Genomic DNA, 26,333 nt, shown 5'->3' on the forward strand with positions numbered 1-26,333 from the left:
GATTTTATCTGTGTTTAGTGATGCAAGTGGTAAGTGTGGCTACATTGTTGTTAAAGATAATGTATAATTATGAAAGTTATTGACATGTTCAGAGAGTGTAAAAATGGTTGATATTTTGGAGTAATTTGACTAATATTTAGTAATATAGAACGAAGCTGGTAAAATAATACTTTCAGGTTACTTCTACTGGAAAAATAGACATAATGTGTTAACCATTTTCTCTTTGTAGAGGAAGACATATCCGGTCAATAAAACTACATTATCTTGAATGGTTTGGTAGCCTGCTAAAAGTAGAATCTATCCGTAACTCTGGGAAATACGGTTCAGTTATCGAATAGACTTATTTGGCGGTCTATATCTAAAATGTGGCTTTTATAAAAGGAAACATTCCATATAGCAAGTTAAGTGAGTTAACTTCTGCCATTTGTGGAAAGATAACATTTACAAATTTATTTTTCCTTTCAGCGTTGCCCATTAGGAAGTACAGTCTTAAAGGTTAAATTGCTTGACATGGGGGAGCCAAGAGCCTTATTGGCAACAGCTCTATCTCCACCCAGTATAGGTGACATTGAGCGCACCATTCTTCAACTTAAAGAGGTAGGCACTGTGACGGGTTTCCTCCCCCCCACCCCGGGGTGCCGCCTGGGACTGAGGTACCACTGAGCACCCTGACCCACCAGCCTGGGCTCCCACTCACCCTGTAATGCTGTGACAAGCTGCAGACATGCTCCCAGTTTCACACTTTCTTCAGCACACAGGTAGGGACACATCCAGCTGTAATAACATGAAAACAGGCTTTCTGACCAGCCTACATGGGAAGGCTATTTAGCTAGGGCACTTACTAGCTTCCAAGGTGTGCACCCCCCTCTGAAGAGTAAACCCCAAATTATACTGTCTTGCACTGCAAGGGAACTGTACAGCACAAGCTTGTGAAATTTGCTCCCCTCCCTCAGTGTGGAGGACAATATGCAACAACTCCTCCCCCCCGCTCCCGGGTTATGATTTCCACACACCGGTTTTAGACCAAGCAAAAATAAACATATTAACTACAAAAGAGAGGTTTTAAGTGATTATAAGGGATTGCAAACTGATCAAAGTAGATTACCTAGCAAATTAAAAAAACACAATCTAAGCTTAATATACTAAAGAAATTGGATATGAGTAGCAAATTCTCACTCTAAATGATGATTTGAGCAGTTCACAGAGATTCTTGAGGGCAAGCCGCACCAGGTATTCCTTTCACAGACTAGAAATCCCTCTAGCCTGGGTTCAGCCCTTCTCCCCCAGTTCAGTCCTTGTTTCTCAGGCATTTCCAGCAGTTTTCTTGGGTGGGGAGTCAGTGAAGAACAAACCTGATGTCACTCCCCTGCCTTCAATAGCTTCTGCATATGGTGGGAACCCTTTGTCTCCAATTTTTTGGTTCCCTGCCTTTCAGTGGAAAAACACTGGTATTCTGTGATGGAGTCCAGTACCAGGTGACTAGGTCACATACCTCTGTAGAGCCATAGCAGCCATGGGTCAGAGACTGTTTTACCATCCTCAGGAAAACTTCCCAGGCAGGCTCTGTGGTGGGAGATAAGCATCTTCTAAGACCTATTGTTTTCCCTGATGGCTCTTCCCAGGCAGCTATCTAGACTGATTGCTTTCTGTCTAGTGGGTGTTCCCCAGATGTAAACACATTTATAACAGATGCATAGACAATATTCCTAACTGCAGATACCAAAATGATACTTGCATACAAATAGGATAATCATGTTCAGTGAATCATAACCTTTTCAGTTATATCTCGTATGACCTATCTTGTATAAAATACATCATAGTTATGCCATAATTATATCATAATATTAGTATGAAGAATGTGGGGTGTAATGCCACAGGCACTTCTCCTAATTGTTTTGCTGAAGCCCAGATAGTCTAAATATACTGTAAATAGTCTGAACTTGTGTCTAATAAGACATTTAAAGAGGTACTGACTCCTCATGGAAAACTGAAAAAAAGCAAAAACAAAAAAACCTAAACCTATCAGTTTAGAAACACTTTCTTTTCCCCTCATTGGGGGACATCACTCCCCTTTTTAACATAATTTCTGCAACCATCAATTTTAATGTTGCTACAACAGGATTACGGCTTCATTTAGGAGTAGGCACAGATGACTATTTGGGAAATAATCCTGTTTGTAGACAAGCATCCTTAGTAAGAAAGTATGAAAGAAATAGTAACGAAGCCATGTGCTGTAAGAATTGTTTATAAATAAAAGCCAAAGTTCTGTCCACCTCTTCCATTCTCGGAGAATGGTTCTGATATTGCGCAACTCTGCACAGAGTTTGTGCTTGCTGATTGTAAACACTGTGGGAGCATTAGTGACATTAAACATATCCTCCTTTCCCCCAAATGTAGGAGTAACAGTTTAAAAGTAGTGTAGTTCATTGGCATCTTCAATCTCTACCACACACGTTTTAGCTGCAAAAAAGTGGGCTTTTTAAATTTTGGTTTAAGCTTCCCAACCTTTTTTCTTCGCCAAGCACCTATAGTGGTTTCTGCTACTAATTTCAATTCTTGTTCTAGGCCAGATTTTTTTTTTTTTTGATGCAAAGGTCTTTGATGTCGGCAAAGTTGAGTCGTGCTATTAACCATATGATTAATTTTTATAAAGATGGGAGCACTTGCAATTAGTGCACTTCCTGAAGAAGAAAATCCTTATGATGGTGAGCTAACCTTCTTAGGAAGAGTATTGGCACAATTGCCTGTGGACCAGCAGCTCGGAAAGCTAATAGTTCTTGGCCATGTCTTTGGATGTTTAGAAGAATGCCTTATTATAGGTAGGTGAGGGAACAAAAAACGTTTAAGAACCATCATCATAAAACTACATCCGGATGTGTTGCAGCTCTTGATTTCCATCTATTTTTGTTACAGCTGCAGCACTTTCTTTGAAGAACTTTTTTGCAATGCCTTTCAGGCAGCATCTTGATGGATACAGGTATTTTATTTTCAAGATATTTAACTTCTTGTTTTTAAAACAAATACCTAGCCAGCCATGCTGCTTCTCCAGGGAGTCTTGGGATTTTGTCTTCTAGACTTTGCGGAGAGGGTGCCGGGAGTTTGATCTCTTCTTGTCGATCACAATGCTGAGAACATATTACTTTGCCTTTCTACTATAAGAATAAAGCTAGCCTGTACAGAAAACCAAGCTTTTTCAGGACCAGACTGAAACACTGGAATGGACTTCCATGTGAACTAAATTCCACCCCCCCGCTCTAAATGCAAGCCACACTTTATCCTATGCCTTCTCTAAGATAAATACATAGCTGTGTGCACATTCTTAAAAAAAAACAAAAACCTACTAAAACACTATACTACACACAGTTCATCCCGTGGGGTGACAATATGAGAGAGAACAAGCCACATGTGACAGTTGCTTAATGCACTGTTGGAGGGCACTGAGATACTACTGTGATGAGGGCAATATAAGAACCTTGCAGAATAGCCTTAAACTTATTCATTGTTTATCTTGTGATACCTTTCTGTTTGCATTCCCAGGAGCAAAATGAATTTTTCTGGAAATAGTAAGAGTGACTGCATTGCACTTGTGGATGCATTTAAGGTAATCATGTTTCTAGTATTCTAATGAAAGGGCTGATCTTCCAATGAAATTTAGCAAACATAAAGATGTATTTACTTAGCCTTGTAGAAGCTCTACAGTGTTAACAGGGCTAATAATAGCTGCTTAAAATATAATCTGTACAATGTTAGTTTGAGCTACTTATTTCATTGTTAATATCCTCGTTAGATGGTTTCCAAAAGAAGTTTCTATCATAAGCCTTGTTTCTTCTTCAAGTATGTGTTAGTGTGGAACCCGCTGTAGGTGCACACTTGGCTCATGCACGTAACAGTGGCTTTTGAATAGCAGTTTCTGGTGGCACACCCTGTGATCCATCGTGCTCCCATGGGAGGGTATAAAAGGACAAATGACCCTCCCCCAGCTCGTTCTTACTGCCTGCGGCAGCAAGATGGAACTCAGTGAATATCCAATCCACTACTCTTTTCAGAGCTTCAAAACTCTGGGTTTTTTTTTTTCACAGATCTTCTAAGAACTTCTTTTCCTCTTTGCAAATCCCAGAATTGTACATTTTTAAAAAAGAAAAGTATTTGGTACCCCTCCAATAACTAGGTGAGGTGCTTAGTGTAGTGGCATGGCGGACTCTAAACCATGAGGATTCAAACTCTGCCTTGTTACAGCTCCATGCTGTGGACTATCAGGTCCTGTTCACAAAGTATAACTTCCTCACTTAAGAAAGTCACCCGCTTCCTGTCCAGAATCCCACAGGAGAATAGGGAGGAACTAAAAGATACCATAAGAGGCCCAGATGGCCATGAAAATAGCATTTATGAGTGGCTATGGATGTGTCTGACATGGCCATGAGGTCAGTAGCCATGACTGTGATTGTTAGAAGGTCCTCATAGCTGCTAGCATCCTGAAAGAGGTGCAATCCACCCTAGAGGACCTGCCCTTTGAATGGATAGAGCTCTTTAGCAATAGAACTGATGAAGTGTTCCATTTGCTTAGTGACTCAAGGACTACATGGCAATCTGTGGGGATCTACAGACTGAATCCTCATCTAAAGTTTGTGATACAGCAGGGCCAGGGAGCAATGGGAGAGTGGTAGAGGGGAGCTATATAAGCCCTAGGCTATTTAAGGTGTGATTCCCTGTAGACTGGGGGAGGTTAATACAGGTAAATTTGAGCACCTGTAGCCAATTAAGGTCCTGTCAGGAACCTAATTAAAAAACCCTGCTTCAGGTGGACAGGGGGAGCAAGGAAAAAGAGAGGACTGGAGTTGAGATTTGTGTGGCTGAGAATTGAAAGACCAGAGAAGTGGAGGAAGGGAGATCCTGTCCCAACAGAACAGGGAGACTCCCTCCCCCAGTGTCAAGGACCGAGGGTAACCCTACCCAAAGGGGAAGAGAGTAAGAAACCCACAGCGTTTGAGAGTGGCGGGGGCTCAGAGTGAGAAGCAAACTCAGATCCTTTCCCCACTTCCCTCTTCAACCACCTTCCCGGGCCACTAATGGGGCCCTCAGCACCCCAAGAGCAGGGGCAAGGGATGGCGTCCTAGCCTCCCACCACCAAGAAAAGTGCAGAACCCGCCATACCAACAAAGTCCACTTTGTCACAAATACCAACCCCAGCAAAAGTAGAGGACACTCTCCTACTCACAGGATCAAAAGCCTGTGTACAGACTGAGAAAACAACTCCGGTACTCCAGGGGATGGCGGTCACAACTGCCATACTCTCAGAGGCAGTAGGTTTGATGGGGGTGTTGGTTGCCACATGAATGGCAGTCCAGATCCTGTTACCACATTTGCCTTTCCCCTTTTGAGTAGGCTTGGTCTACTATCATAGCTGACCTATCATAGCTGACAAATGGGTGCTAGGCATCATCGCCCAAGGCTATCTCATCTGTATCCACTCCTTACGCTTTACCCACCCTTCTTCCCCATCCCTCTTCAGGGTTCACCCAGCTAGGCCTGTTGGTGAACGCCGTGAAAAATAGTCTCTTATCCAATCACACAAGATTGAGTTCATAGGGGCCGTGATAGATTCCAGGTCGGTCAGAGCATAGCCTCAGGATGGGTTCCTGTTGTTGAAGTCACCGTTACTAGAGAGAAAATCAAACCCAACTACAATAGTGTGGACTTGCCTTAGGTTGCTCGGCCATAGGTTAGTGTTCACATATATGGTGCTGGTTGACAGATTTCACCTGCTTGCCCTACAACTTTGGCTTAGATCTGTTTGTTCTCCAGCAAGATAGCAAATGAACAGAGGTCTTAGTGCCACCTCATGTCATAATGGAACTGAGGTGGTGACACTGGCCAAAGAGCTGATGCATAAATGGGTATCTCAAGTAGGGGGAGAGAGTTTATTTTACCTCTGGATTTGACACTGGTGCAACTGCAGCGGGAATACTGTGTCCAGTTCTAGAACCCAAAATATTCAAGGAGGATGATGTTAAGGGTTTGTAGAAGAGACACAAGAATGATTAAAGGATTAGAAAAGATGCCTTAGTAATAGACTCAAGAGCACAATCTGTTTAGTTGAACAAAAAGGAGGTTAAGGGATGATTTGATTATAGTCTATAAGTACCTACACGGGGAACGAATATTTAATAATGGGCTCTTCAGTGAAGCAGAGAAAGGTGTAACACAGTTCAGATGGCTGGAAGTCAAAGCTAGACAAATTCATAATGGAAATAAGGTGCAAATTTTTAACGATGAGAGTACTTAATCATTGAAATAATTCATCAAGGGTTGGTGGATTCTCCATCACTAGGAATTTTTAAATCAAGATTGGATGTTTTCCTAAAAGATATGCTCAATCTTCTAGGGATTATTTTGGGGAAATTCTCTGGCTTGTGTGATCAGGAAATTAGACTAGATGATCACAATTGTCTCTTCTGACCTTAGAATCTATTATTATATGTGGTAGCTAGTATCATTCCTTGTATGTTCTTGGGTTCTGTTCTTACTTTCTCTCCCCAACAATGGCATTAATCCTGGATGTGTCAGGGACAGCCTAGGGAGCCCAGCTGAACCACCTACAGATACAAGGGACCTCTAACTCAGAAGGGACTTCACATAAATGTCTTGGAACAGAAAGTCATCAGGCTAGCCTGTGTGGCATTCTTACCTGTTCTACAGAATTCCACAGTGCAGATGCAGGCAGCCAGTGAATCCAATAAGTACTACATATATAAGCAAAAAGGCACCCACTGATCACCACTCTCCATCAAGCTCTGGACATGGTGCCAACAATACAAGATAACCCTCCTGGCTCTTCATCTTGTGGGAGTCAGCAACAACCTGGCAGACTTCCTGAGCAGACAATCCATTATCAGTCACAAGTGGTTGCTGTAGAGGTCTGTCATAGAACTAATATTCCATCATTTTGAGGGCGCATGTCCCACTGGTAGACCTGTTTGCTACCAAGGATAACCTGAAATGTCAGAACTTTTGCCCCAGAGGGGATGTGAGCACAGGATCATTACCAGACCTCCTCCTTCTGCAGTGGAATTAAGCCCAAGTATATGGCTTCTCACCAAGTCCCCCTTCCCTATGGTGGTGTCCAAAATCACAAGACAGAGCCATGATCATCCTCATAGCTCCCTGTTGTCCAAGTCCAATTTTGGCTGGCAAACCTGCTACAGATGTTCATTCAACCACATTTCCAGGTCCTAGACTGCCTAGATCTGATTTCACACTACAACTGCCAGATACTCCATCCAGACCCAAGGTCACTGAATCTGACAGGATGGCTGTTTGGTTAAATACCAGCATGGACCAAGACTGCTCCCTGCAGGTCCAAGAGATCCTGATACAGAGCAAGAAGATGTCTACCAGAAAGACTTAATCCTCAAAATGAAAGAGGTTCTTAGTTTGGGCAGCTCAGTACAGCCAGAGCCCTTGATACCAAAGATCCTTGACTACTGGTTGGATTTCAAATACTCTGGCCTTTTGTTCCACTCCATTAACGTCTGCCTTGCAACAATCTCTGTTTGCCATCCACCTGTGCTGTCATGCTTGGTCTTCTCCCGCCTGATGGTAAAAATGTTCTCAAGGGCTTACTGTATACTTATCCACCAGTCAGAGAGCTGCCTACTGCGTGGGACCTCAGTATCATTCTCCTGAGGCTCACTGAGCCTCCCTTTAGAACTTCTTTTGGAATGCTCCTTACATCATCTCATCCTGAAGACAGTCCTTCTAGTTGCCATCACTTTGGCTGGGAGATAGTGAGCTTCAAGCACTTAAGGCTGAATCTCTCTCTGACATTCCATATGAGCAAAGTGGTGCTGAAACCTCACTCTTAAATTCATTCCCAAGATGGTCTGAGTTCTATGAGAATCATTCAGTCTCCCTGTCTTCTTTCCTGAATCCCCATTCTATACCAGAAGAGAAGAAATTGCATTTTGCATGTTTCCAGAGCCTTGCTTTATTAGATTGATAGAGCAAAACCGTTCAGACTATCTTCCCCAATAGATACTACTAATCAGATGACTTCAATCTCGTGTGCGAGGCGCATGCATTTCTACAGTGGGATCCACACAGACAGCTTCTTGAAGAACCACAGTTACTATATGGTAAATAACTGTTCTTTTCATTGTCTTGAACTTCCTAATATTCTTTTGAGCTTAATTTTCCATAGTTGTCACGCCAAATGATTATTTTAAGAACAAAAGAATGGCCATACTTGGTCAGATCAGTGGTCCATCTAGCCCAATATCCTGTTTTCCAACAGTGGCCAAAGCCAGATGCTTCAGAGGGAATGAACAAACAGGGCAGTTATCAAGTGGTCCATCCCCTGTCGTTCAGTGTCAACATCTGGCAGTCAGATTTAGGGATACCCAGAGCATGTGCTATTCTAATGGTTTCAGTACGCTCGGGTGGTCTCAGGAATTCCCCAAGCACGTGGCATCCCCATCCGATAAGTGATTGACACAAACAGTTCAAACACACAATGCATTTTATTAACACACAAATCCCTACTGCAGTAAGCTAAAAGCACCTCAAATTGCAATTTCATACAGTCCACGGTGATGCTGAATGAGCAGTGTCCCGGTTCTGATGATCAGTCATTTCGAGGTCATTGGATGTTGTCTTCTCTCGTCTCATCTCGTCTCTTTCCTCTTATGCTTTTGGCTTATTTTATACTCTGAATTTGACAGCACACCAGTATTGTGGTTAAGCCCTTGCTGCTGCACTCAGTGTCATAGAATCTTGGCCCTGGTCTACAGGGGAGAGAGGGTGGATCTTGGCCCTGGTCTACAGGGGGGAGAGGGTGGATCGATCTAAGTTACACAATTTCAGCTACGTGAATAACATAGCTGAAGTCGACATATTTAGATCGACTTACCTTGGTGTCTCCTCCACGGTGAGTCAACTGCTGCTGCTCCCTCATTGACTCTGCCTGTGCCTCTCATGGCACTGGAGTACAGGAGTCGACGGGAGAGTGCTTGGTGATCAATTTATTACGTCTAGACTAGATGCGATAAATTGTTCCCCGCTGAATCGATCACTGCCGATCCGGCAGGTAGTGAAGACATTGTAGAAGGGTAGGACTGGAAGGGACCTTGAGAGGCCTTCTAGTCCAGTCTCCTCCATTCAAGGCAGGACTAAGTATTATTTAGACTATCTCTGACAGGTGATTGGAGATTTTTTTAAGAGCAAGTTAGACAATGACAGAGATTCCACAACCTCCCTAGACAATTTATTCCAGTGCTTAACTATTCTGACAGGAAGTTTTTCTTAATGTCCAGCCTAAACCACCCATTGCTTCTTGAACTATCTTCAGAGGTTAGAGGACAATTTTTCTCCATTTTCCTTGTAACAACATTTTATGTACTTGAAAACTGTTATGTCCCCTCTGTCTTATCTTCTCCAGACTAAACAAACACAGTGTTTTCAATCTTCTCTCACAGGTCATGTTTTCTAGACCTTTAATAATTTTTGTTGCTCTTCTCTGGACTTTCTCCAATTTGTCCATAACTTTCCTGAAATGTGGTGCTCAGAACTGGATACAGTACTCCAGTTGAGGCCTAATCAGTGCGGAGTAGAGCGGAAGAATTCCTTCTTGTGTCTTGATTACAACACTCCTGCTAATGACAGGTTTCAGAGTAACAGTCGTATTAGTCTGTATTCGCAAAAAGAAAAGGAGTACTTGTGGCACCTTAGAGACTAACCAATTTATTTGAGCATAAGCTTTCGTGAGCTACAGCTCACTTCATCGGACGCAAACTGTGGAAACTGCAGAAGACATTATATACACAGAGACCATGAAACAATACCTCCTCCCACCCCACTCTCCTGCTGGTAATAGCTTATCTAAAGTGATCACTCTCCTTACAATGTGTATGATAATCAAGTTGGGCCATTTCCAGCTGGAAATTACCAGCAGGAGAGTGGGGTGGGAGGAGGTATTGTTTCATGGTCTCTGTGTATATAGGTTTCAGAGTAACAGCAGTGTTAGTCTGTATTCGCAAAAAGAAAAGGAGTACTTGTGGCACCTTAGAGACTAACCAATTTATTAGAGCATAAGCTTTCGTGAGCTACAGCTCACTTCGAAGTGAGCTGTAGCTCACGAAAGCTTATGCTCTAATAAATTGGTTAGTCTCTAAGGTGCCACAAGTACTCCTTTTCTTCTTTCTGTGTATATAATGTCTTCTGCAGTTTCCACAGTATGCGTCCGATGAAGTGAGCTGTAGCTCACGAAAGCTTATGCTCAAATAAATTGGTTAGTCTCTAAGGTGCCACAAGTACTCTTTTTCTTTTTACTCCTGCTAATACATCCCAGAATGATATTTGCTTTTGTTTGCAACAGTGTTATGCTGTTGACTCATATTTAGCTTGTGATCCACTATGACCCCCAGATTATTTTCGACAGTACTCTTTCCTAGGCAGTCGTTTCCCGTTTTGTATATGTGCAACTGTTTGTTCCTTCCTAAGTGGAGTACTTTGGATTTGTCCTTATTGAATTTCATCCTATTTACTTCAGACCATTTCTCCAGTTTGTCCAGATCATTTTGAATTATATTCCTATCCACCAAAACACTTGCAACCCCTTGCAACTTGGTATTGTCCACAAACTTTGTAAGTGTACTCTGTATGCCAATATCTAAATCATTGATGAAGATATTGAACAGAACCAGACCCAGGACCAGTCCCTACAGGACCCCACTTGATATGCCCTTCCAGCTTGACTGTTGAATCGCTGCTGTCGTGACATGCCACCTACATTCATTTGTTGTGATAGGCAATGCAATATGTTCTTGAGAACTAAAAAAGCTATTCATTATTTTAGGCATGGCAAGCCTGCAGACGAAGAGGAGAACTGAGGCATCCCAAGGTTAGTTAATGTTTTTTCCATCTACGGTAGAAGACTGGCACTGAAGGGTTGTATTTTCAGCACAGGAAGGAAGCCTCAAAGTAGTCTGTACATTAATCTTCAGCTTCACGTACTTGTAAATGGGAAGTAAAGGCTGAGTAATTTGTCAGTAGTTAGAGGGTACAATGTTCATTCAGAAACATGAATAGTGAGTTGCATTATATTTCACTATAAACTTTCAGTCTGTGTTGCAAATGATCCTGACTTTGCTCCCAATCCAGCATTAATAGGCTGTGCCTCTCTCTTAGCTGGTATCAGAGATGGTCCTGATTCATGACTCTAGGGCTTGATCATGCTGTGTCTGGTGGTGTAAATGTAGTGACTGTCCACAGTCAGCAGGTTTTGCATCCGCCATAGTAGTAGTATATAGCCCACTTTTTGACTCCTGTCTTGATTCTCTCCCCTCCCCCCCTGCCCCTTTTTCCCATTTGGTCATCCTTTTCAGTTGTGCTCCTTTCTCTACCATAATGAAAGTACAGAGTAAAATGCACATTCCAAGTGGAAGAAATACACCATGTTTAGGAAGCTTTTTTTCAGTAATGCTGGTGAGCTCTGCCAAAACTGCTCCCAGCCCATGGACAGCCATGTTGCATTGAAAGGAGCTCCAAGTTCATCAAACATACTTGGCCTCTCCCGCACCTCAGATAAGCTGCCGTTCCACCATCAGGGTACCTAACAAAGCAAGACACCTAGAATCAGGTGTGTGTCATGAGCTCCCTTCCAAAATCGAATGGGACAAGCTCCCTAAAGACAAGAAATCCAGCACCCCCCCACTCACCTTCTTAAAAAACCCTGGAGAATCCTCCTAGCCCAGTGGTTCTCAAACTTTTTTTTTTTCGCGGACCACTTGAACATTGCTGAGGGTCTCGGCGGACCACTTAATGATCTTTCCAAATGTTGTTTGTACTGTTAGCTAACTATTGTAAAGTACTTTGGATAAATGCACTATATAAAAATAAAAAACCTTAATAATTAACATTTTTTGTTCTACAAATAAAAGCACACAACTCATATTTTAATACCAGTAGTCTTACCTTTCTGATGCAATGGATGTGCCCTCTCTCCCCTGTGGCGGCAGCCTCCGAGCTGGGGCTGGGAAGGAAGCGGGTGTTTCCCTCTCTCCCCTGCTGTGGAAGCCCCCAAGCTGAGGCTGGGAAGGAGGGACGTCTCTCCCCTGGCAGCCGCAGCCCTGAAGCTGAGGAAAGTTGCCTCTTTCTCAGGCCACCGCAGAACTGCATGTCCCAAATTCCCCCCACGCCCTCTTCTCACCCCACTTCCCCTTACATGTGCATCTTCTCCAGGGTCCACGCGCCTAATTAGTGGAGCCACGCTTGTGCAGCTCTACGAATTAGGTGGGTGGCCCTTCTTTCTCTTGTGGGTGGCTGCCCAGGCATGCACCTTAGAGGGAACTATCTGCGAACCACCTGAATGGAGCTTGTGGACCACTGTTGGTCCACAGACCACAGTTGGAGAACCTCTGTCCTTGCCTGTTCACCATAAAGGTTCACTTCCCGGGAAATGTTCTTCCCAAGAGATGGAGTTGATGGCTTTATCCCATAAATAGCTTATAAAGTTTAAACAGAAAAAATCAGGGAATCACCCCCCCACCCCAAAAAAAAAAAAAAAGGCTGTCCAAAAGATGCTTCACTCTTTATTCATTCTCCAGCTCTGGAGGAAGGGAAACTTGCAGAGTCAGAACTGGGAGGGAAAGAGACCAAGAAACAAAATTCTTTCTGCTACATATGTTTGAAATAATAGCCAGGAGAGATGTAGAAACAATTGAAATTCATCTTGATAAAGGAGAATCAAACCCAAGTTAAAGATCATTTCCTTCTTTCTAAAGTCGAAGCTAGCTCCACCATTCCATTACACTCTTCCTTCAAGGAAGTCATGAGGGAAGATTGATGGATACCAGATAAAGGAAAAAAAGACTTGAGGCAAACTCTTGAAGTGGTTCTGAACCCAAGAACCTAAAGATACCTTTCACTACCTGTTGAAAAACAACTCCTTTATTGCCCCCATGGCAAGTGTCCGTGATACCCACAGAGGTAACTTTTTTCCCCCATTAATGACCTCATCAAAAAACACAGAGCACGATGTGTTCAGATTGAGTCCATTTTGGCTTCTCTCGATACCCTTCTGATTGTTACATACATCATGAGTACCAGTGTACATTTACTGAAGCTCCCTTGAGTAGCCAGGACAAATTATCCACAGGACCTATCTGTCTGATGTCTGCTAAAACTGTGCATCCAGAAAAAGTGAAACCCTGTTTTCCAGGGCAATGTGGAGGTCATGTGGAAGGTTTGGACTGGTAAGTTTATTTAAGGTATTTATATGGCCCCAATTGCTGTGGTATACGAGTGCCATAGTTATGATGTTTCTAATTGATATCTAGCGTCTTTACACCTTTGAAAATACATGACTGATGAGCAAATGGGTATGTAGATGGTGTGGCCTAATTCTACAGCTTCCTGTTGTGAATCAGGACTGCTTATCCAATATCTACGCAGAGAGCGTCAGAGCCCATTAGTGGTAGATTGAGGAAGAAGTTGGGAACCAGTGTGGAAATAAACAGGTAACAAATATTCCCTGTTTGCATTATATCTCTAATTTTCTCTGTGTCCTTCAGGAAGAACTTGACTGGGGTCGATCAAATTATATTCAGATCAAGAGAATCAGAGAGGTGAGTTGAAATGAGCAACAGTGTTTGATATTTATCAAGTATGTCACTTTCCTAATTTTCTAAATATATTAGGACGCTGGATGAATCTGCTGCTCTTTAAAAACAATAATTAAGAATTAAGATATTATACTTACACTTTTTTTGGTATATCTTTGCAAGAAGACACTGCATTTAAAGTGAAGTAAAACTGAAAAGTATTTAAAGGTCCTCAAGTATATATATCTTAACCTCTTTCCCCAAGATTTATTTGTTATATAGGTACTTGAAGTACACTGGCTGGAGTTGGAGTCTTGTGGATACTCCTTTTTCAATGCAATATAATGTTATGCTCTATAGTTAGATCAATTTAAAAACAGTTATTAGGACAAATGTAACAAACACAGCTGTATCATGAGAATTAAAATGGGTAAGTTATATGGTATTTTGTTACTAAAGTTACTACAGTGGATAATGGAAACTGCTTATCACAGAAGTGCTTCAAGCTTAATGTGGCATGCTGAGTGAAAAATAATTAGAACTCCTGAATAACCTTGATTAGCCGAACATGCCTTTGCCCACTTACAGTTGCTAGTAGCAAGGTTCCTAATTAGGCAACTGCTTTGTTCTCTTTCACTCATACGCACATTCTCTCACACAGTCCAACCATGGTTCCATCACAGCATGCTCCTAGCATGAGTACTGTTTGAGTGCAGCATGCAAAGTGCACTTCTGAAATAATATTGGGTTCTAAAACACATAAAAAGAGAGAGCTCCCATTGTAAGCCATCCCATGAGGAATAGTGGTGAATGTTAAATGAAAGTACACTTATTTAGTTTGCGTATCTGTCACACTTCGCTATAAACTACTGAATTACAACATCTTACTAAAATTAGTTTCAAAAAATAAAGCTCACTGACAAAAATACCTGCAAATTAACCAAGAAAAAAGTAGAGATTTTTACATAATGAAAAAGGAAGTTTAAGCAAAAAAAGGCCTAGGCAATATATAGTAATATATAACATGTTAGGAGATTAAGATTGCAAAATTAAGCACACAATAGTTCAGACATGGTTGCCTGTGCAACCTTTAAATTGGTCTTATTATACATATATTGTATGATAGTCTCTAATTACATGACCAAATACTATTTTTTCCACAGAACTCTTGTCTCATTCAGCATATAGGATGGATGGTGCTCAATGAATGAGTTCAATATTTTTTTATCCTCTTTCAATGAGTGGCCCCAGGTCTTAGTGCACATACTATCCAAATCCTGCCCTGAATGCAGAATTAACTTCTTCATAGGCTTTTCTAGGACACTCATCACCACAACATCCCAGTGCTTCAAAATCATCATTAACTTTACAACATCGCTTTGAAGAGAGGTGATGTCATCCATCCCCATTTAACAGCTGGGGAACTGAGGCACAGAGATTAAGGACAAAATTGTCAAGTGTGCTTTAAATTTGGGTGTGTATATTGAGATGCCTAGACCTTGATTTTTCAGACTACTTACCATTTTTCTGGCACTTTGTATGCTCAGCTCACAGCACCCATTGAGTTCGGTTGCAGCTGTGAGTGTTGAACACTTATCCAGATTTTGGCTCAGATGTAACCGGTTAAACACCCAGAAAGTAAGAAGTGCAGAGTTAGTGGCTTCCTGTGGAAGAAACTGGTTTTTGTGAGTTGCTGAGGGTCACATGGGAACTTTGTGACAGAGGCAGGGATACAATCCAGTTCTCTAAGGCTACAGTCACCTGTCTTAACCACAAGACTGTTTTTTCCCTTTCTGCTGTCCCCTGCTTTCTTCAGCAAACCAGGTTAGGGTCCTACAGGCAGCAGCCTCGTTCCCTGCACAACCCCAGTTTGTTCCCAGGGCACAGTCCATCCTATGCAATGAATGAGGCCAGGGTCCTGTGGTGAAACATAGTTTTTAATTACATGTTTACATACTGTCATAATGCACACATACAAAGGGGGTGAGATTAAGGTTGCATTGATGACCTTTCTGGCATTTCCTAATTTTGAGTACTTAACTTTGCAACCTCAGCTTTCCTTTTACTTTGTTTTTTGGATGTCGTTTCCTAGGTTTTTAAAAAAAAGCAAACAGAAAAAAGACGTTTCACTGCGAGGAGCTATACTGACACCCCAACTCTCACATTTGAGTAATTAACAGGGTTGGACTTTTATAGCCACACCACAAACTTCCATCGTGTGACCTAACTGAATAAGTGGTGGTATTAAGACTATTATTTTCTATATGGATCAGCAACTAAAGGTTGATGACAGAGTTTGCCAGTACATTTCACAGCTATTTTTAGGTACCAGAGGAATGTGAGACTCTGGAATTCTGGATTAAGTTTCAGGTTCTGGAGGGGAGTTCCTTCTGGTCATTATTGAACTGTTCCTACTCCCCTTTACTCCTATTTTTTCCCCGGCACCTGCTCTATTCTCCCCCCTCCCTTCTTCCCAACTCTTGTCTCTGTCCCCCTCTATTTGAGTCAAGATGCTTCCTCTGCATCCTCTATGCTACCTGGGTACCAGCATAGGGAGCACTGAGAGCACAGAAGAGTCCTTGCTTTCAGTTCCAATGTCTGGTGCTGCAGCAACTCCCAGCAAGTTGGAGGAATGAGTGAAAGTCCTGCTCAGGTGCTGCAACATAAGTGATGATGGAATCTTCAGAGAATTTTTCTGGCTTGTGCAAATGGTGATTTTTCAAAGGCTATGTGAGTGGATTTTCACCTACCGGTATTCAAGTTCCTGTTCCAAAGCAGGAGGTACGAGAGAGTCTCATTAAAATGACTGTAGGATTTTTTTTTATTAAGAATTGGTCAAAATACATTTCCCCCAAAACCTTGTTTCTGGCAGTGGCTGAACTATTTTCGTTGAATTTTTGAAGAAAAAAACGTCAGGCAGACACACACTTGCACAGCATGGAAAGTTTCAGCCTGACTACTTATAAATTTGCTAAAGTCAGTGTTTGAAAACAGGGCCGTAGAGTGCAAATGGTAGGCAACCTTAACTATAAGTAATGCTGCCAGTCCCACCTATAATGGAGATGTCATCTGGGTGACTCTGTATTTAATGGTAGAAATTGCAGAAATACTGAACAAAAAATAAGGATCCACCTGGGTAAAGTTGTGTGAAAGGGGAAGTGTGTTTTTAAAGAACCAACAGGATTGGAAATGTTACTAAACACTTTAGAAAATTTTAATTATATAATGGACACATTACCAAGAGGAAGGTATTACAATATGTGATGAGATGACAACAGATTATCTTCAGTTGAAGAACAGGAAGAGCTTGTGTCTTGCACAGGGATGCCTTCTAGGAAAGATGGTTTAATGTCATCCTTTTGGCAGACTGCATATGAGCCCTAGAGAAGTTCATGTTGACATAATGGTGAACAAGTCCAGTCTGCCCAGCCATCTCAGTGTCCTCCCACAGAGTGCTACCATTCCTCCAAAAAGTAAACTGGCTAACTTTTCAAATTGCAACTTTTAACTGTCCTATCCAGGAATGTGGGCTTATCAAGGCAGCCATCTTGATTGGGCTTCTGAGCAGGGTGGTTGTCCAAGAAAAAAAACACAGGAGTATCAGTTTCCTAGAACTTCATGCTGTGTGATGGGCACTGTTGATTCAGAAGGAATGCCTGATTGGCTACTATATTATAGTCCTGCTGGACAGCATTTCCACAGTTGCTTCCTTCAGAAAGCAATTGGGTGGGGAAGACGTTAGGTGTGCATTGTTGCACAAGTAAGACATGCCTCTTATTTGGTGGACCCAAGCTCACTTAGAGTTGCAGGGGCTACAGGAAAGTGATGAGCACTCATTTAGCTTCATAGAAAGCTTAACAGAACGTACTCTGCTAAATGCTGAAAGTTTGCTCACTGTTATAGCTACAGAGCCAAGCTATCCCTTAAGGCAAAGCTAGATGGGGTTCTTGGCTGAGTTCAGGATGCTGTGTGTTTGATCACTGCCACAGCTCCCTGAAGATGCAAACCTCTGTGTTGGCAAGTGTCCTGGATAACAGAAGGAAATGCAGGCTGACTTCTCACCATTGCATACAACATTTTCTTCAAAGAGCACAAAAACCTTCATGTCAAAGGTTATTTCAGCTCTTCTTCCTCTATTTCTGTGCTTAATGCATGATGTACTTTTCGGCAAGGGAATTTTGCATTATAGAGGGCTCTCTTGGAGGATGGATCTTGAGCTGTTAATTGAGAAAATGCAACTCCAATTTTTTACCTCTAGGGTCAGTCAGTCAAATCTCTTATTAGGGGTTTGCTGGACAGCCTTTCTAGGAGTAGAGATATTAAGATATTAAGCGGTGTGAAGAAATATTTCTTTCATAGAATAGTGTTGATAAATTGTATAGTCAATTGCTTGACCACAATTTAGTTCGTTCTGAAATATACTCAAGAGCCCAAATAACCAGTGTCAGTCAGGTTCAGTAATATGGTACTGGAAAAAATTCTATACGATTCCAGTCTCCAAAGAACAGTCCCATGCAGCTATGTTCCTTCCTTATCTTTGTTTTGAATGCTAGCTTTCCAGGTACTGGTCCCAGAAGTTACACCCCTATCTGGTACTAAGACATAGAATGAAATGTATCTTGATTTTGTCAAGTTTCCTATCTGCTTGTGCCAGATGCTTGCTTCAGCAAATGCAAAGTGTTATGGGATACGTAGTATAAGTGAACAAGATTATGATATAGGCCAGTTTAGGTTATATCACTGTTAGAATATTTGTGCTTAATGCTATTGGTGCTTAGTGCATGCATGTGTGTGTGTGTGTAAATATATATAGCAGATAATACATATTATTAATGTGCTAGCCAGCGTATATTAACAATAATATATTGTATGAAATTAATGCCTTTGGTTCCTACAAAAATGGATAGGAGCTTCCCCATTTTGATTGACAATTTCTATTGTAGGTTTATATATTTCTTATTTTTGTTTGTAAATGGCTTTAATCTGTTTAGTCTTATTTAGAATTAAAATTTCAGGTGGCTGAATTGTTTGAAGAGCTGAAGAATCGAATAAAATCATTCAACATGTATATTAATACTCCACCTGTTATGGATCAGGAGTATATATACAAACAGCGCTTCATTTTGCAGGTAGGAGGATTAATATATATAGCTGATTTCTTGATTTTTCTTTTGGAGTGGCAATACTTTAATTTACAGTACAGTAGTTTATACTTACTAGCATCGCCTCGGTTGCCAGCAAAAAGTTATCTGGTAGTTGCTAATAAGCAGAAGTCAGGTTTGTGAGGCTGCAGCCAGGGAAGGAAGCACTGGGAGGCTGCAGCCAGGGGAAGGAAGCACTAGTTGCAGCTCTGCAAACCTGCCTGCAGGGAGGGGAGCACCTGAGGTGTGGGGCAGGGTTGCAGCCTAGATGCTGGGGCTTTCTGTGGGAAGTGGGGACAATGGGACCCACAAAGCCGCATGCCTGTACCTCTCCCTGCGCTTCCTTTCCTGCGTGTGGTCCCACCGCAGGGCACAGTGTGTTAGGTGTAAGGAGATGCGTGGTGCAGCTCTGGCAGTCGGGCTGCAGCCCCGCTCCCTGCTACTGCTCTTACCACAGCTCTGCCCTCCCAGGCCAGAGCCCCTTATCTCCTGTTTGGTCCATGTGTGTAGGCAGGTTTCTTGGGCTGCAGCCCCAGAAGGAAGGGAGGAGGAAGGTGATCTCTGACTGCACGCAAGTTTTGCAGGGCTGCAGCCAGAGAAGGCATGTCCCAGCACTACTTCCCTAGCTGCAGCCTTGCAAACCTGCCTGCAGGAGGTCTCTGCACATCCCGTTGCTTCCTTCTGTGGCTGCAGACTCACAAACCTGCCTGCCAGTGGTGCCTTTCTTCCAAAAAAGTTTATTCCTGAGGGAATTCTGTAGCAAAAAAAGTAAAAATTATGCGCACAATATTTTAAAATTCTGCAAATTTTATTTGTCAAATAAATGTGGCTCCAACATGGCAGTGGGGAGCACAGGCCACTGGCTGCACTGAGGTGGGAGATAACTCGGAAGCCCCCACCTACCTGGGAACAGGGACTTGGCTGTGAGGCTGCACCTGACCCTGACACAATGCAAGAGCCAGGCCTGCCCCAGAAACACCCCTGGGCTCTGCACCAGGCACACCAGGTCTGGGTGGACAGGCTCAGCCCGGCAGGATCCAAGTGTGGAGGGGCTTAGTGTGAGGTGAGAGGTTTCGTGTGCACGTGGCTCAGTGGGGGAGCTGGATACACAGAGGCTCATTGGGGGGTTCCGGGTGCAGTGGCAGTGGGACTCTGCAGGGGATCCAGGTGAAGATGGTTGGGGCTCAGCACGGGGGGGGTCTGCGTGTGGGGAAATGGGGCTCAGCACAGGGGTGGAGAGTTTAGTGAGGGGCTCCAGGTGCTGGGGGAGTAGGGCTTGATAGGGTGAGGGGTCCAGGTGCCATGGGGTGGGGGTCTGGGTGTGGGGAATTCGTTGGGATAGGGCCTGTTTTATGGGGGAGCTGCAGCTACTGCCAAGGGAATGCTGCATGCCGTGCTCCCACTTCCCCCCATGATTTCCCTATCTCATTTTCTTCCCCATCTCATCTCCCTCGCCTACTGCCCCATGCCCCGTCCTCCTCCCCTCACTCACACATTCCCCTCCCCCTGCTGTAGTCCACCTCGTCTTCCTTCCCCACTGCCTCTTCTCCTCACCACCCTTCCCTTATTTCCCCAGCCCCATTGCGGGCACTCACTGTTGCACAGAAAACAGGAAGGCTCCCAGCACCCAAAAGGTAGCTCTACTGGCACTAGGACCCAGGAGGCAGCTTCAGCTGTAGAGTCAGCGGAGCCTAGGTGCATTCTCCTTCAGCTGGGCAGCAATGCGCTTGCAGAAATGAAGTGGGAGGAGTGGCACATAACCCTGTGTTCCTCCTCCATGCCTCACCTCTCTTCGGGGGGGGCAATCCCCCCTCAAATATTGTGCCCACGGTCACCCTCCCACCCCACCCCACCACGTGGCTTCCCTTTGCTTCCCTGACATTTTCTGTGGGGAAGCACAGGAATTCGGGGGGGGGGGGGCAATTTCTGCTCATGCGCAGTCCCACAGAATTCCCCCATAAGTAAAAGTTGCTAATAATCACCATGCCATTGCTTATATCCTAATCCTGTCAATGTTGATATTAATGGGATGGGATTGGTTCTTAGCTACAAATTGTCATTAACTGGAAGTTGCTAATATCAGGATTGCTATTAAACAATCTATTGTATTTGTTTTTAGACTCTTTGGAGCAAGCTTTTTACACTTAAGTACAAACGAGTGCCCATCATATGTTTCAATTTAATTTTTCTCCCTTTAGTTTTATATCCCAGTTCATGTGGGATCATCAAAAGTTTTTTGGTTTGTTAGTGTAGACAATAGAGCTACAATTCATGTTACTGTTATTTATGGATCAGTGGATCTGTGGCTATCCCTTCACTTCTGACAGTTTATCAAAATAAAACCAAACCTGATATGTCATTTTGCTGTGGCTGTCCAAATTAGTCATAAAAATAAACTAGTTTGGAAGGACACTCTGGGGGTAGAGAATAAAAATAAAAAATTTAGCAAACTAAACAGTCCAGGAGTGAGCTGCATTATTCCTGTGTGGAATGCCACATTTGGACCTTCATTGGCTGTGTAGTTAGTAAAAAAATTGGATCACTTCCAAATTTTGTGCAGATAACCTCTTAAGTTCTCTGTCAAGTGAAATTGCCTCTGGGCTGATAGAGAGTGAGCTTATTTTCAGATACGTATTGGTGATGTGAAAGACAACCCATTATTGAGTCTTCAGTGAAATTTTAATTCAGGTCTGTGCCATCAAACACGTTGAGGTCTAATGTGAATATTGTTAGTGCAAAGTGAGTGACTCTTATGTGCTCTGTAGAATCCTATTCACGTAGCTTGACTGTGAAAATCAAGAATATTTTCTGTGATGATTGAGACACGGGGCATTACCCACAATGCCAGTGGATTTGCATAATTTGAACAGATCATATGTACTTATATAAATACTAAAAATTGTTCTAGAGGGGAGTCCCTTTTTATGAAATCATTCTTTAGGAATCTATGCCTTGTAATTTTAAACTGAAATGTTATATTTTACAGTTGTTCCCTTAGAGAGGGGATAGCCACACACACAGCTTTCATTAATGAAATTGTTCTGCAATTGCATTGAAAGGCAAATATGTCCCATTGAGAGGAACTAAATACAATGTGTTGCATTTTAGCAAAATATTGGCTTTATTTCAGGTTGTAATGGCTGGTGCTTTCTACCCAAACTATTTTACTTTTGGACAATGTGATGAAGAAATTGCTGTGAAGGAACTGGCTGGCAGAGATTCTAAAACCATTGTAATGGTATGTTAAGGCAATGAGTAATCTACTGTGTATTTCAGTTATGTGAGATTTCAGTGTTGAGGGTGGTATTTTGCAGTTTCGTTCTCTCTTTCAACAGAAGAGGAATAAGAAAAGGAGTACTTGTGGCACCTTAGAGACTAACCAATTTATTTGAGCATAAGCTTTCGTGAGCTACAGCTCACTTCATCGGATGCATTCAAATAAATTGGTTAGTCTCTAAGGTGCCACAAGTACTCCTTTTCCTTTTGCGAATACAGACTAACACGGCTGCTACTCTGAAACCAGTCTTGAATATGTTGAGCATTACTTTGGAGGAAGCAGAGCATCATTAATCACAAATTCTTGGAACTTTGGGGTACCTATTTTTTTAAAATAAATTGTTTGATACAAGATCTACCTTTATTCAAAATAACTTCAGAATTTTGATGGCATTTACTAAAGTTATAAATATTACATCTTTTGAATATTAGAGAAGACAAATACTTCAAGGCTCTGGTTAAATGTATAATCCATTAAAATTTTTAAAACTGCAAATATTAACTTTATTTTTTGTGACAGTTGAAGAACATTCCTCCCTATGGTTTCCTATACTATAAACAGCTGCAGTCACTCTTTAGGCAGTGTGGTCAAGTAAAATCCATTGCATATGATGGAACAAAGTAAGTAAAAATGTATTATTTTACATATCATAATTATGAAGTAATGAGTGGAGACTAATTTAAAAATCATGTCACTGCTTTTGTTACCCTGTGATCTGTCTGCAACATTTAGTGATCTCTCCTGTGATGTGATCTGTATAAGTAGTTGAGGAGATATGTACATTGAAAATCAAATGTTGGACAGAGAGAGAGAAGCAGGCTTGAGACTGAGTATGTTTGTTTATCAACTAGTAGTAGAGAAACCAGTCTTTTTACCCACCGTCGTCATTTTCTTCTTTTGTGTAACAGTAGCCCCCTAAAAAGGCTGCCAGTGTTTGAGAACCTTGGTAACATTGCTTTTCTCTGCCTTCTTCAGATTTCAACACCTTCATGATTAATTCTGTCGTATCTTTCCAAAATTCTTCCTGTTTATATTGCTATGTCTGCATTTACACAATAATCTTGAGCATGCTAGAATAATTTAATTATAGCCATAATTATATGTAAAAAAGTTCTAAAGGTACATAGGGACAGATTGAGCAGTGGCTGTGAGACTATAAACATTTTTGCATTTCTCTTACCTGCTCAGAAGTGGGCCAGGAGAAGAACTGATCCACTTTTTCCTCAAATAAAGTACGCACTGCAGGGGTTTGTTTGTTTTTTTGAAACAGAGCCTTTGTGGAGTTCTCTCGTAATCCAGCAGAGCGGTTTAAAATTCTTCCAGCAGTGTATATGGCACTTAAAATGTTCCAGTTAAGAAGTCTGCTTGAACTCAGTGTTCATCCTCCAGAAATGATTGAAGGAAAAATGGAAGGAGTGACATTTACAGGATTGAGGCACACAAGGTATTGCATTATGGAGAGAAACTAGTCTCTTTATGGTCTTAGGTTGGAACAAGGCCTCTGTTTTATTTTAAGATCAAGTGTGAACTGCCTCTGTCATAACCAAAACTAAACCAGTCCACTTCAGATATCAAAGACATAATCTTATGCCAGGGCAGAATTATTCTGGAGGGTTTAGATGACTTGGACAGTGTGTTAAATAAAGAAATTGTAAAATCACTAACTGAACACTTTTTTGGGGCGGGCCTACTTATAACTCAAAAATGGCTTGGTCTGGGAACCTCAGATTTGTATTTCTTCTTAGCGGGACTGGTGTGTTTGAAAAGTTTTGGGGGTATTCTGTTGGTTAAAAGCAGTCTGAATGCATATTCAAAACCTGCAGAGTTCTTACCCATCTGCCTTGCCATATGGCGTTAATATGTTGTGAGCATCAGGTAGACATATGTTTATAGTGGTAGTTGAGGGGGTACTTGAAGACCAAAGGGGAGGAGTAGCAGCACATTGGGGACATTAGGGAAACCCATCTTTTGGTGGCTGGAGATGCAGTGTAGGCAGAAGTGGTGTCCACCCCGTGTTGCTTGCAAGCTCTGTTAGTGTCCTTCCACCTCTTGAAACCTCCACAGGGACTTGGGACACTGAGCTGACACTAATCATTCTTAAGTAGAAATGAACAAACCTTGATAAAATGTTTGGGCAAACACCTTTTATTCTCCTATGGAGAATCCATCAGACTGAAAGTGTAGACCACTTGAGTAGGCCATGTCCAGTGGTCCAGGGAAAAGGTTCTGCTGGAAGAATCTGTTAACAGTGGCTTGCCCTGGGTACTCGACCCCTATTCTTAGACACAACTTGCTGAAACATCCCTCTGCCAAATGTTCCTGTTCAGCTGCAACTCTGAAATTAGTCCGTAAGCTTTGGGTATGATATTTCAAAATGTTAAAATGGCTGAAGGCAGAATTATGGCCTTACGTTCAGAGTGCATACACCCGCAGCTCCCATTGATGATACGGACTTTTCAACAAAGCTTATGTAGACCATAAGATTATTCATAAGATCCATATGAATATTAATTATTAAAGCACCTTAAGAAGCATAGGCAGCCCATTTACATCTGAGGATTAATATTGAATTTCTTAACTCTTGTCAATTACTAGCAACTTCTATGCTCTTAAAGAGAGAATATTTTGGAATTTATCCTTAGTGTAATCAACCTAAATATTTTTTTTCATAACTTAACCTTAAAAGAGACGCCATAGTGGAAAACTCAGTTATTAAATCTAGGCTTTTGTGAATTTTATAAGAATTTGGTAGGGCAGCTGCTACTTTGCATGTATCATTATTTGTTATGCCACAGCAGGCACATAAAACATAATTTCTCAATGGTCTGTTGGATTTTCATAGTGCTCCCCCATTCTACCTTTATTTATTTTAAGCACGGACCATACTGTAATATATGCATTTTAGGGCTCATATCTTTCTTGCTAGGTATAAATGCCTCAACTTTGTTTTAGACCTAGATAGAAAGTGACTCAGGTTCATTTTTATTCAACTGAACTTTAAATTCTCACTTCAGAAAAATCCCAGAACATAGTGCTTGAAGGATTATATTGTATTCAATTATGTTTTTTAGAGTAAATGTGGACTTTCAGAAGCAGACCGTAGAGCCTATGCAAACCTCGTTTGGTGCTCTAGAACAGTCACAGACAATTGCAAGCCTTCCCTTGTCCATCTGTGTCACAGAGGTAGGAAAGTTCTGTCACTAAAATGCTGACCATACCTCAGAAATCTTTTAAAGATTCCTCTATACAAACACAACTAAAAACTGGAAATAGTGGAGGAAGGGTTTGAAGCTTTTTTTCATGGAATAGGATCATTTGGGGAAATAAGCAACTTCTCTAAAATTTAAAACATTTGTACGTAAATAATAATCTCGCTATGGTAAGGCATGGGCTGTCCCTTGTTTGTTTGTACAGCCACTTTAGCACATTTTGGGAGCGAGTGGAAACAAACAGTAAGTGGAAGTGAAATTTAAAAAGCAAATACATTTTAACTAGATATAACTCTTCAATCAATTTTTACATAACCTTAAATTGTCCTTTGTGTGATTGTCCATGTGCCCATTCTACTGATGGTGCACATGCACCTCGTGTTACAGATCACTGTCTGTCATAAATATAAAGGGAAGGGTAAACACCTTTAATCCCTCCTGGCCAGAGGAAAAACCCTTTCACCTGTAAAGGGTTAAGAAGCTAGGATAACCTCGCTGGCACCTGACCAAAATGACCAATGAGGAGACAAGATACTTTCAAAGCTGGAGGGCGGGAGAAACAAAGGTTCTCTCTGTCTCTGTTGCTTTTGCCGGGACCAGAGCAGGAATGCAGATCAGAACTCCTGTAAAGAGTTAATAAGCAGTCTAGTTAGATATGCGTTAGATTCTGTTTTTTGTTTAAATGGCTGATAAAATAAGTTGTGCTGAATGGAATATATATTCCTGTTTTTGTGTCTTTGTGTAACTTAAGGTTTTGCCTAGAGGGATTCTCTGTGTTTTGAATCTGATTACCCTGTAAGGTATTTACCATCCTGATTTTACAGAGGTGATTCTTTTATTTTTTCTTCAATTAAAATTCTTCTTTTAAGAACCCGATTGCTTTTTCATTGTTCTTAAGATCCAAGCGTTTGGGTCTGTGTTCACCTATGCAAATTGGTGAGGATTTTTTATCAAGCCTTCCCCAGGAAAGTGGGTATTGTGTTTGGGAGGATTTTGCGGGGGAAAGACGTTTCCAAGCGGGCTCTTTCCCTGTTATATATTTGTCAGACACTTGGTGGCAGCAATAAAGTCCAGGGGCAAAAGGTAAAATAGTGTGTACCTTGGGGAAGTT

General features: G+C 41.9%; 1 protein-coding gene across 3 annotated transcripts in view; it reads left to right on the forward strand.

Annotated features, from left to right (window-relative positions):
- Positions 1-26,333, forward strand: part of TDRD9 (tudor domain containing 9) — a 152,424-nt gene that overhangs the window by 92,774 nt on the left and 33,317 nt on the right. For all 3 annotated transcript variants that reach the window (XM_084631267.1, XM_084631265.1, XM_084631266.1), the window contains exons 15-25: positions 466-597; positions 2,654-2,819; positions 2,914-2,977; positions 3,538-3,601; positions 10,850-10,894; positions 13,566-13,619; positions 18,611-18,724; positions 21,867-21,974; positions 22,533-22,633; positions 23,284-23,457; positions 25,085-25,196. In XM_084631267.1, the coding sequence (XP_084487393.1) occupies positions 466-597; positions 2,654-2,819; positions 2,914-2,977; positions 3,538-3,601; positions 10,850-10,894; positions 13,566-13,619; positions 18,611-18,724; positions 21,867-21,974; positions 22,533-22,633; positions 23,284-23,457; positions 25,085-25,196 (1,134 nt within the window). The remainder of the gene's footprint in view (positions 1-465; positions 598-2,653; positions 2,820-2,913; positions 2,978-3,537; positions 3,602-10,849; positions 10,895-13,565; positions 13,620-18,610; positions 18,725-21,866; positions 21,975-22,532; positions 22,634-23,283; positions 23,458-25,084; positions 25,197-26,333) is intronic.

This window comes from Lepidochelys olivacea, assembly GCF_965140295.1.
Source record: "Lepidochelys olivacea isolate rLepOli2 genome assembly, chromosome: 6".
NCBI lineage: Eukaryota > Metazoa > Chordata > Testudines > Cheloniidae > Lepidochelys > Lepidochelys olivacea.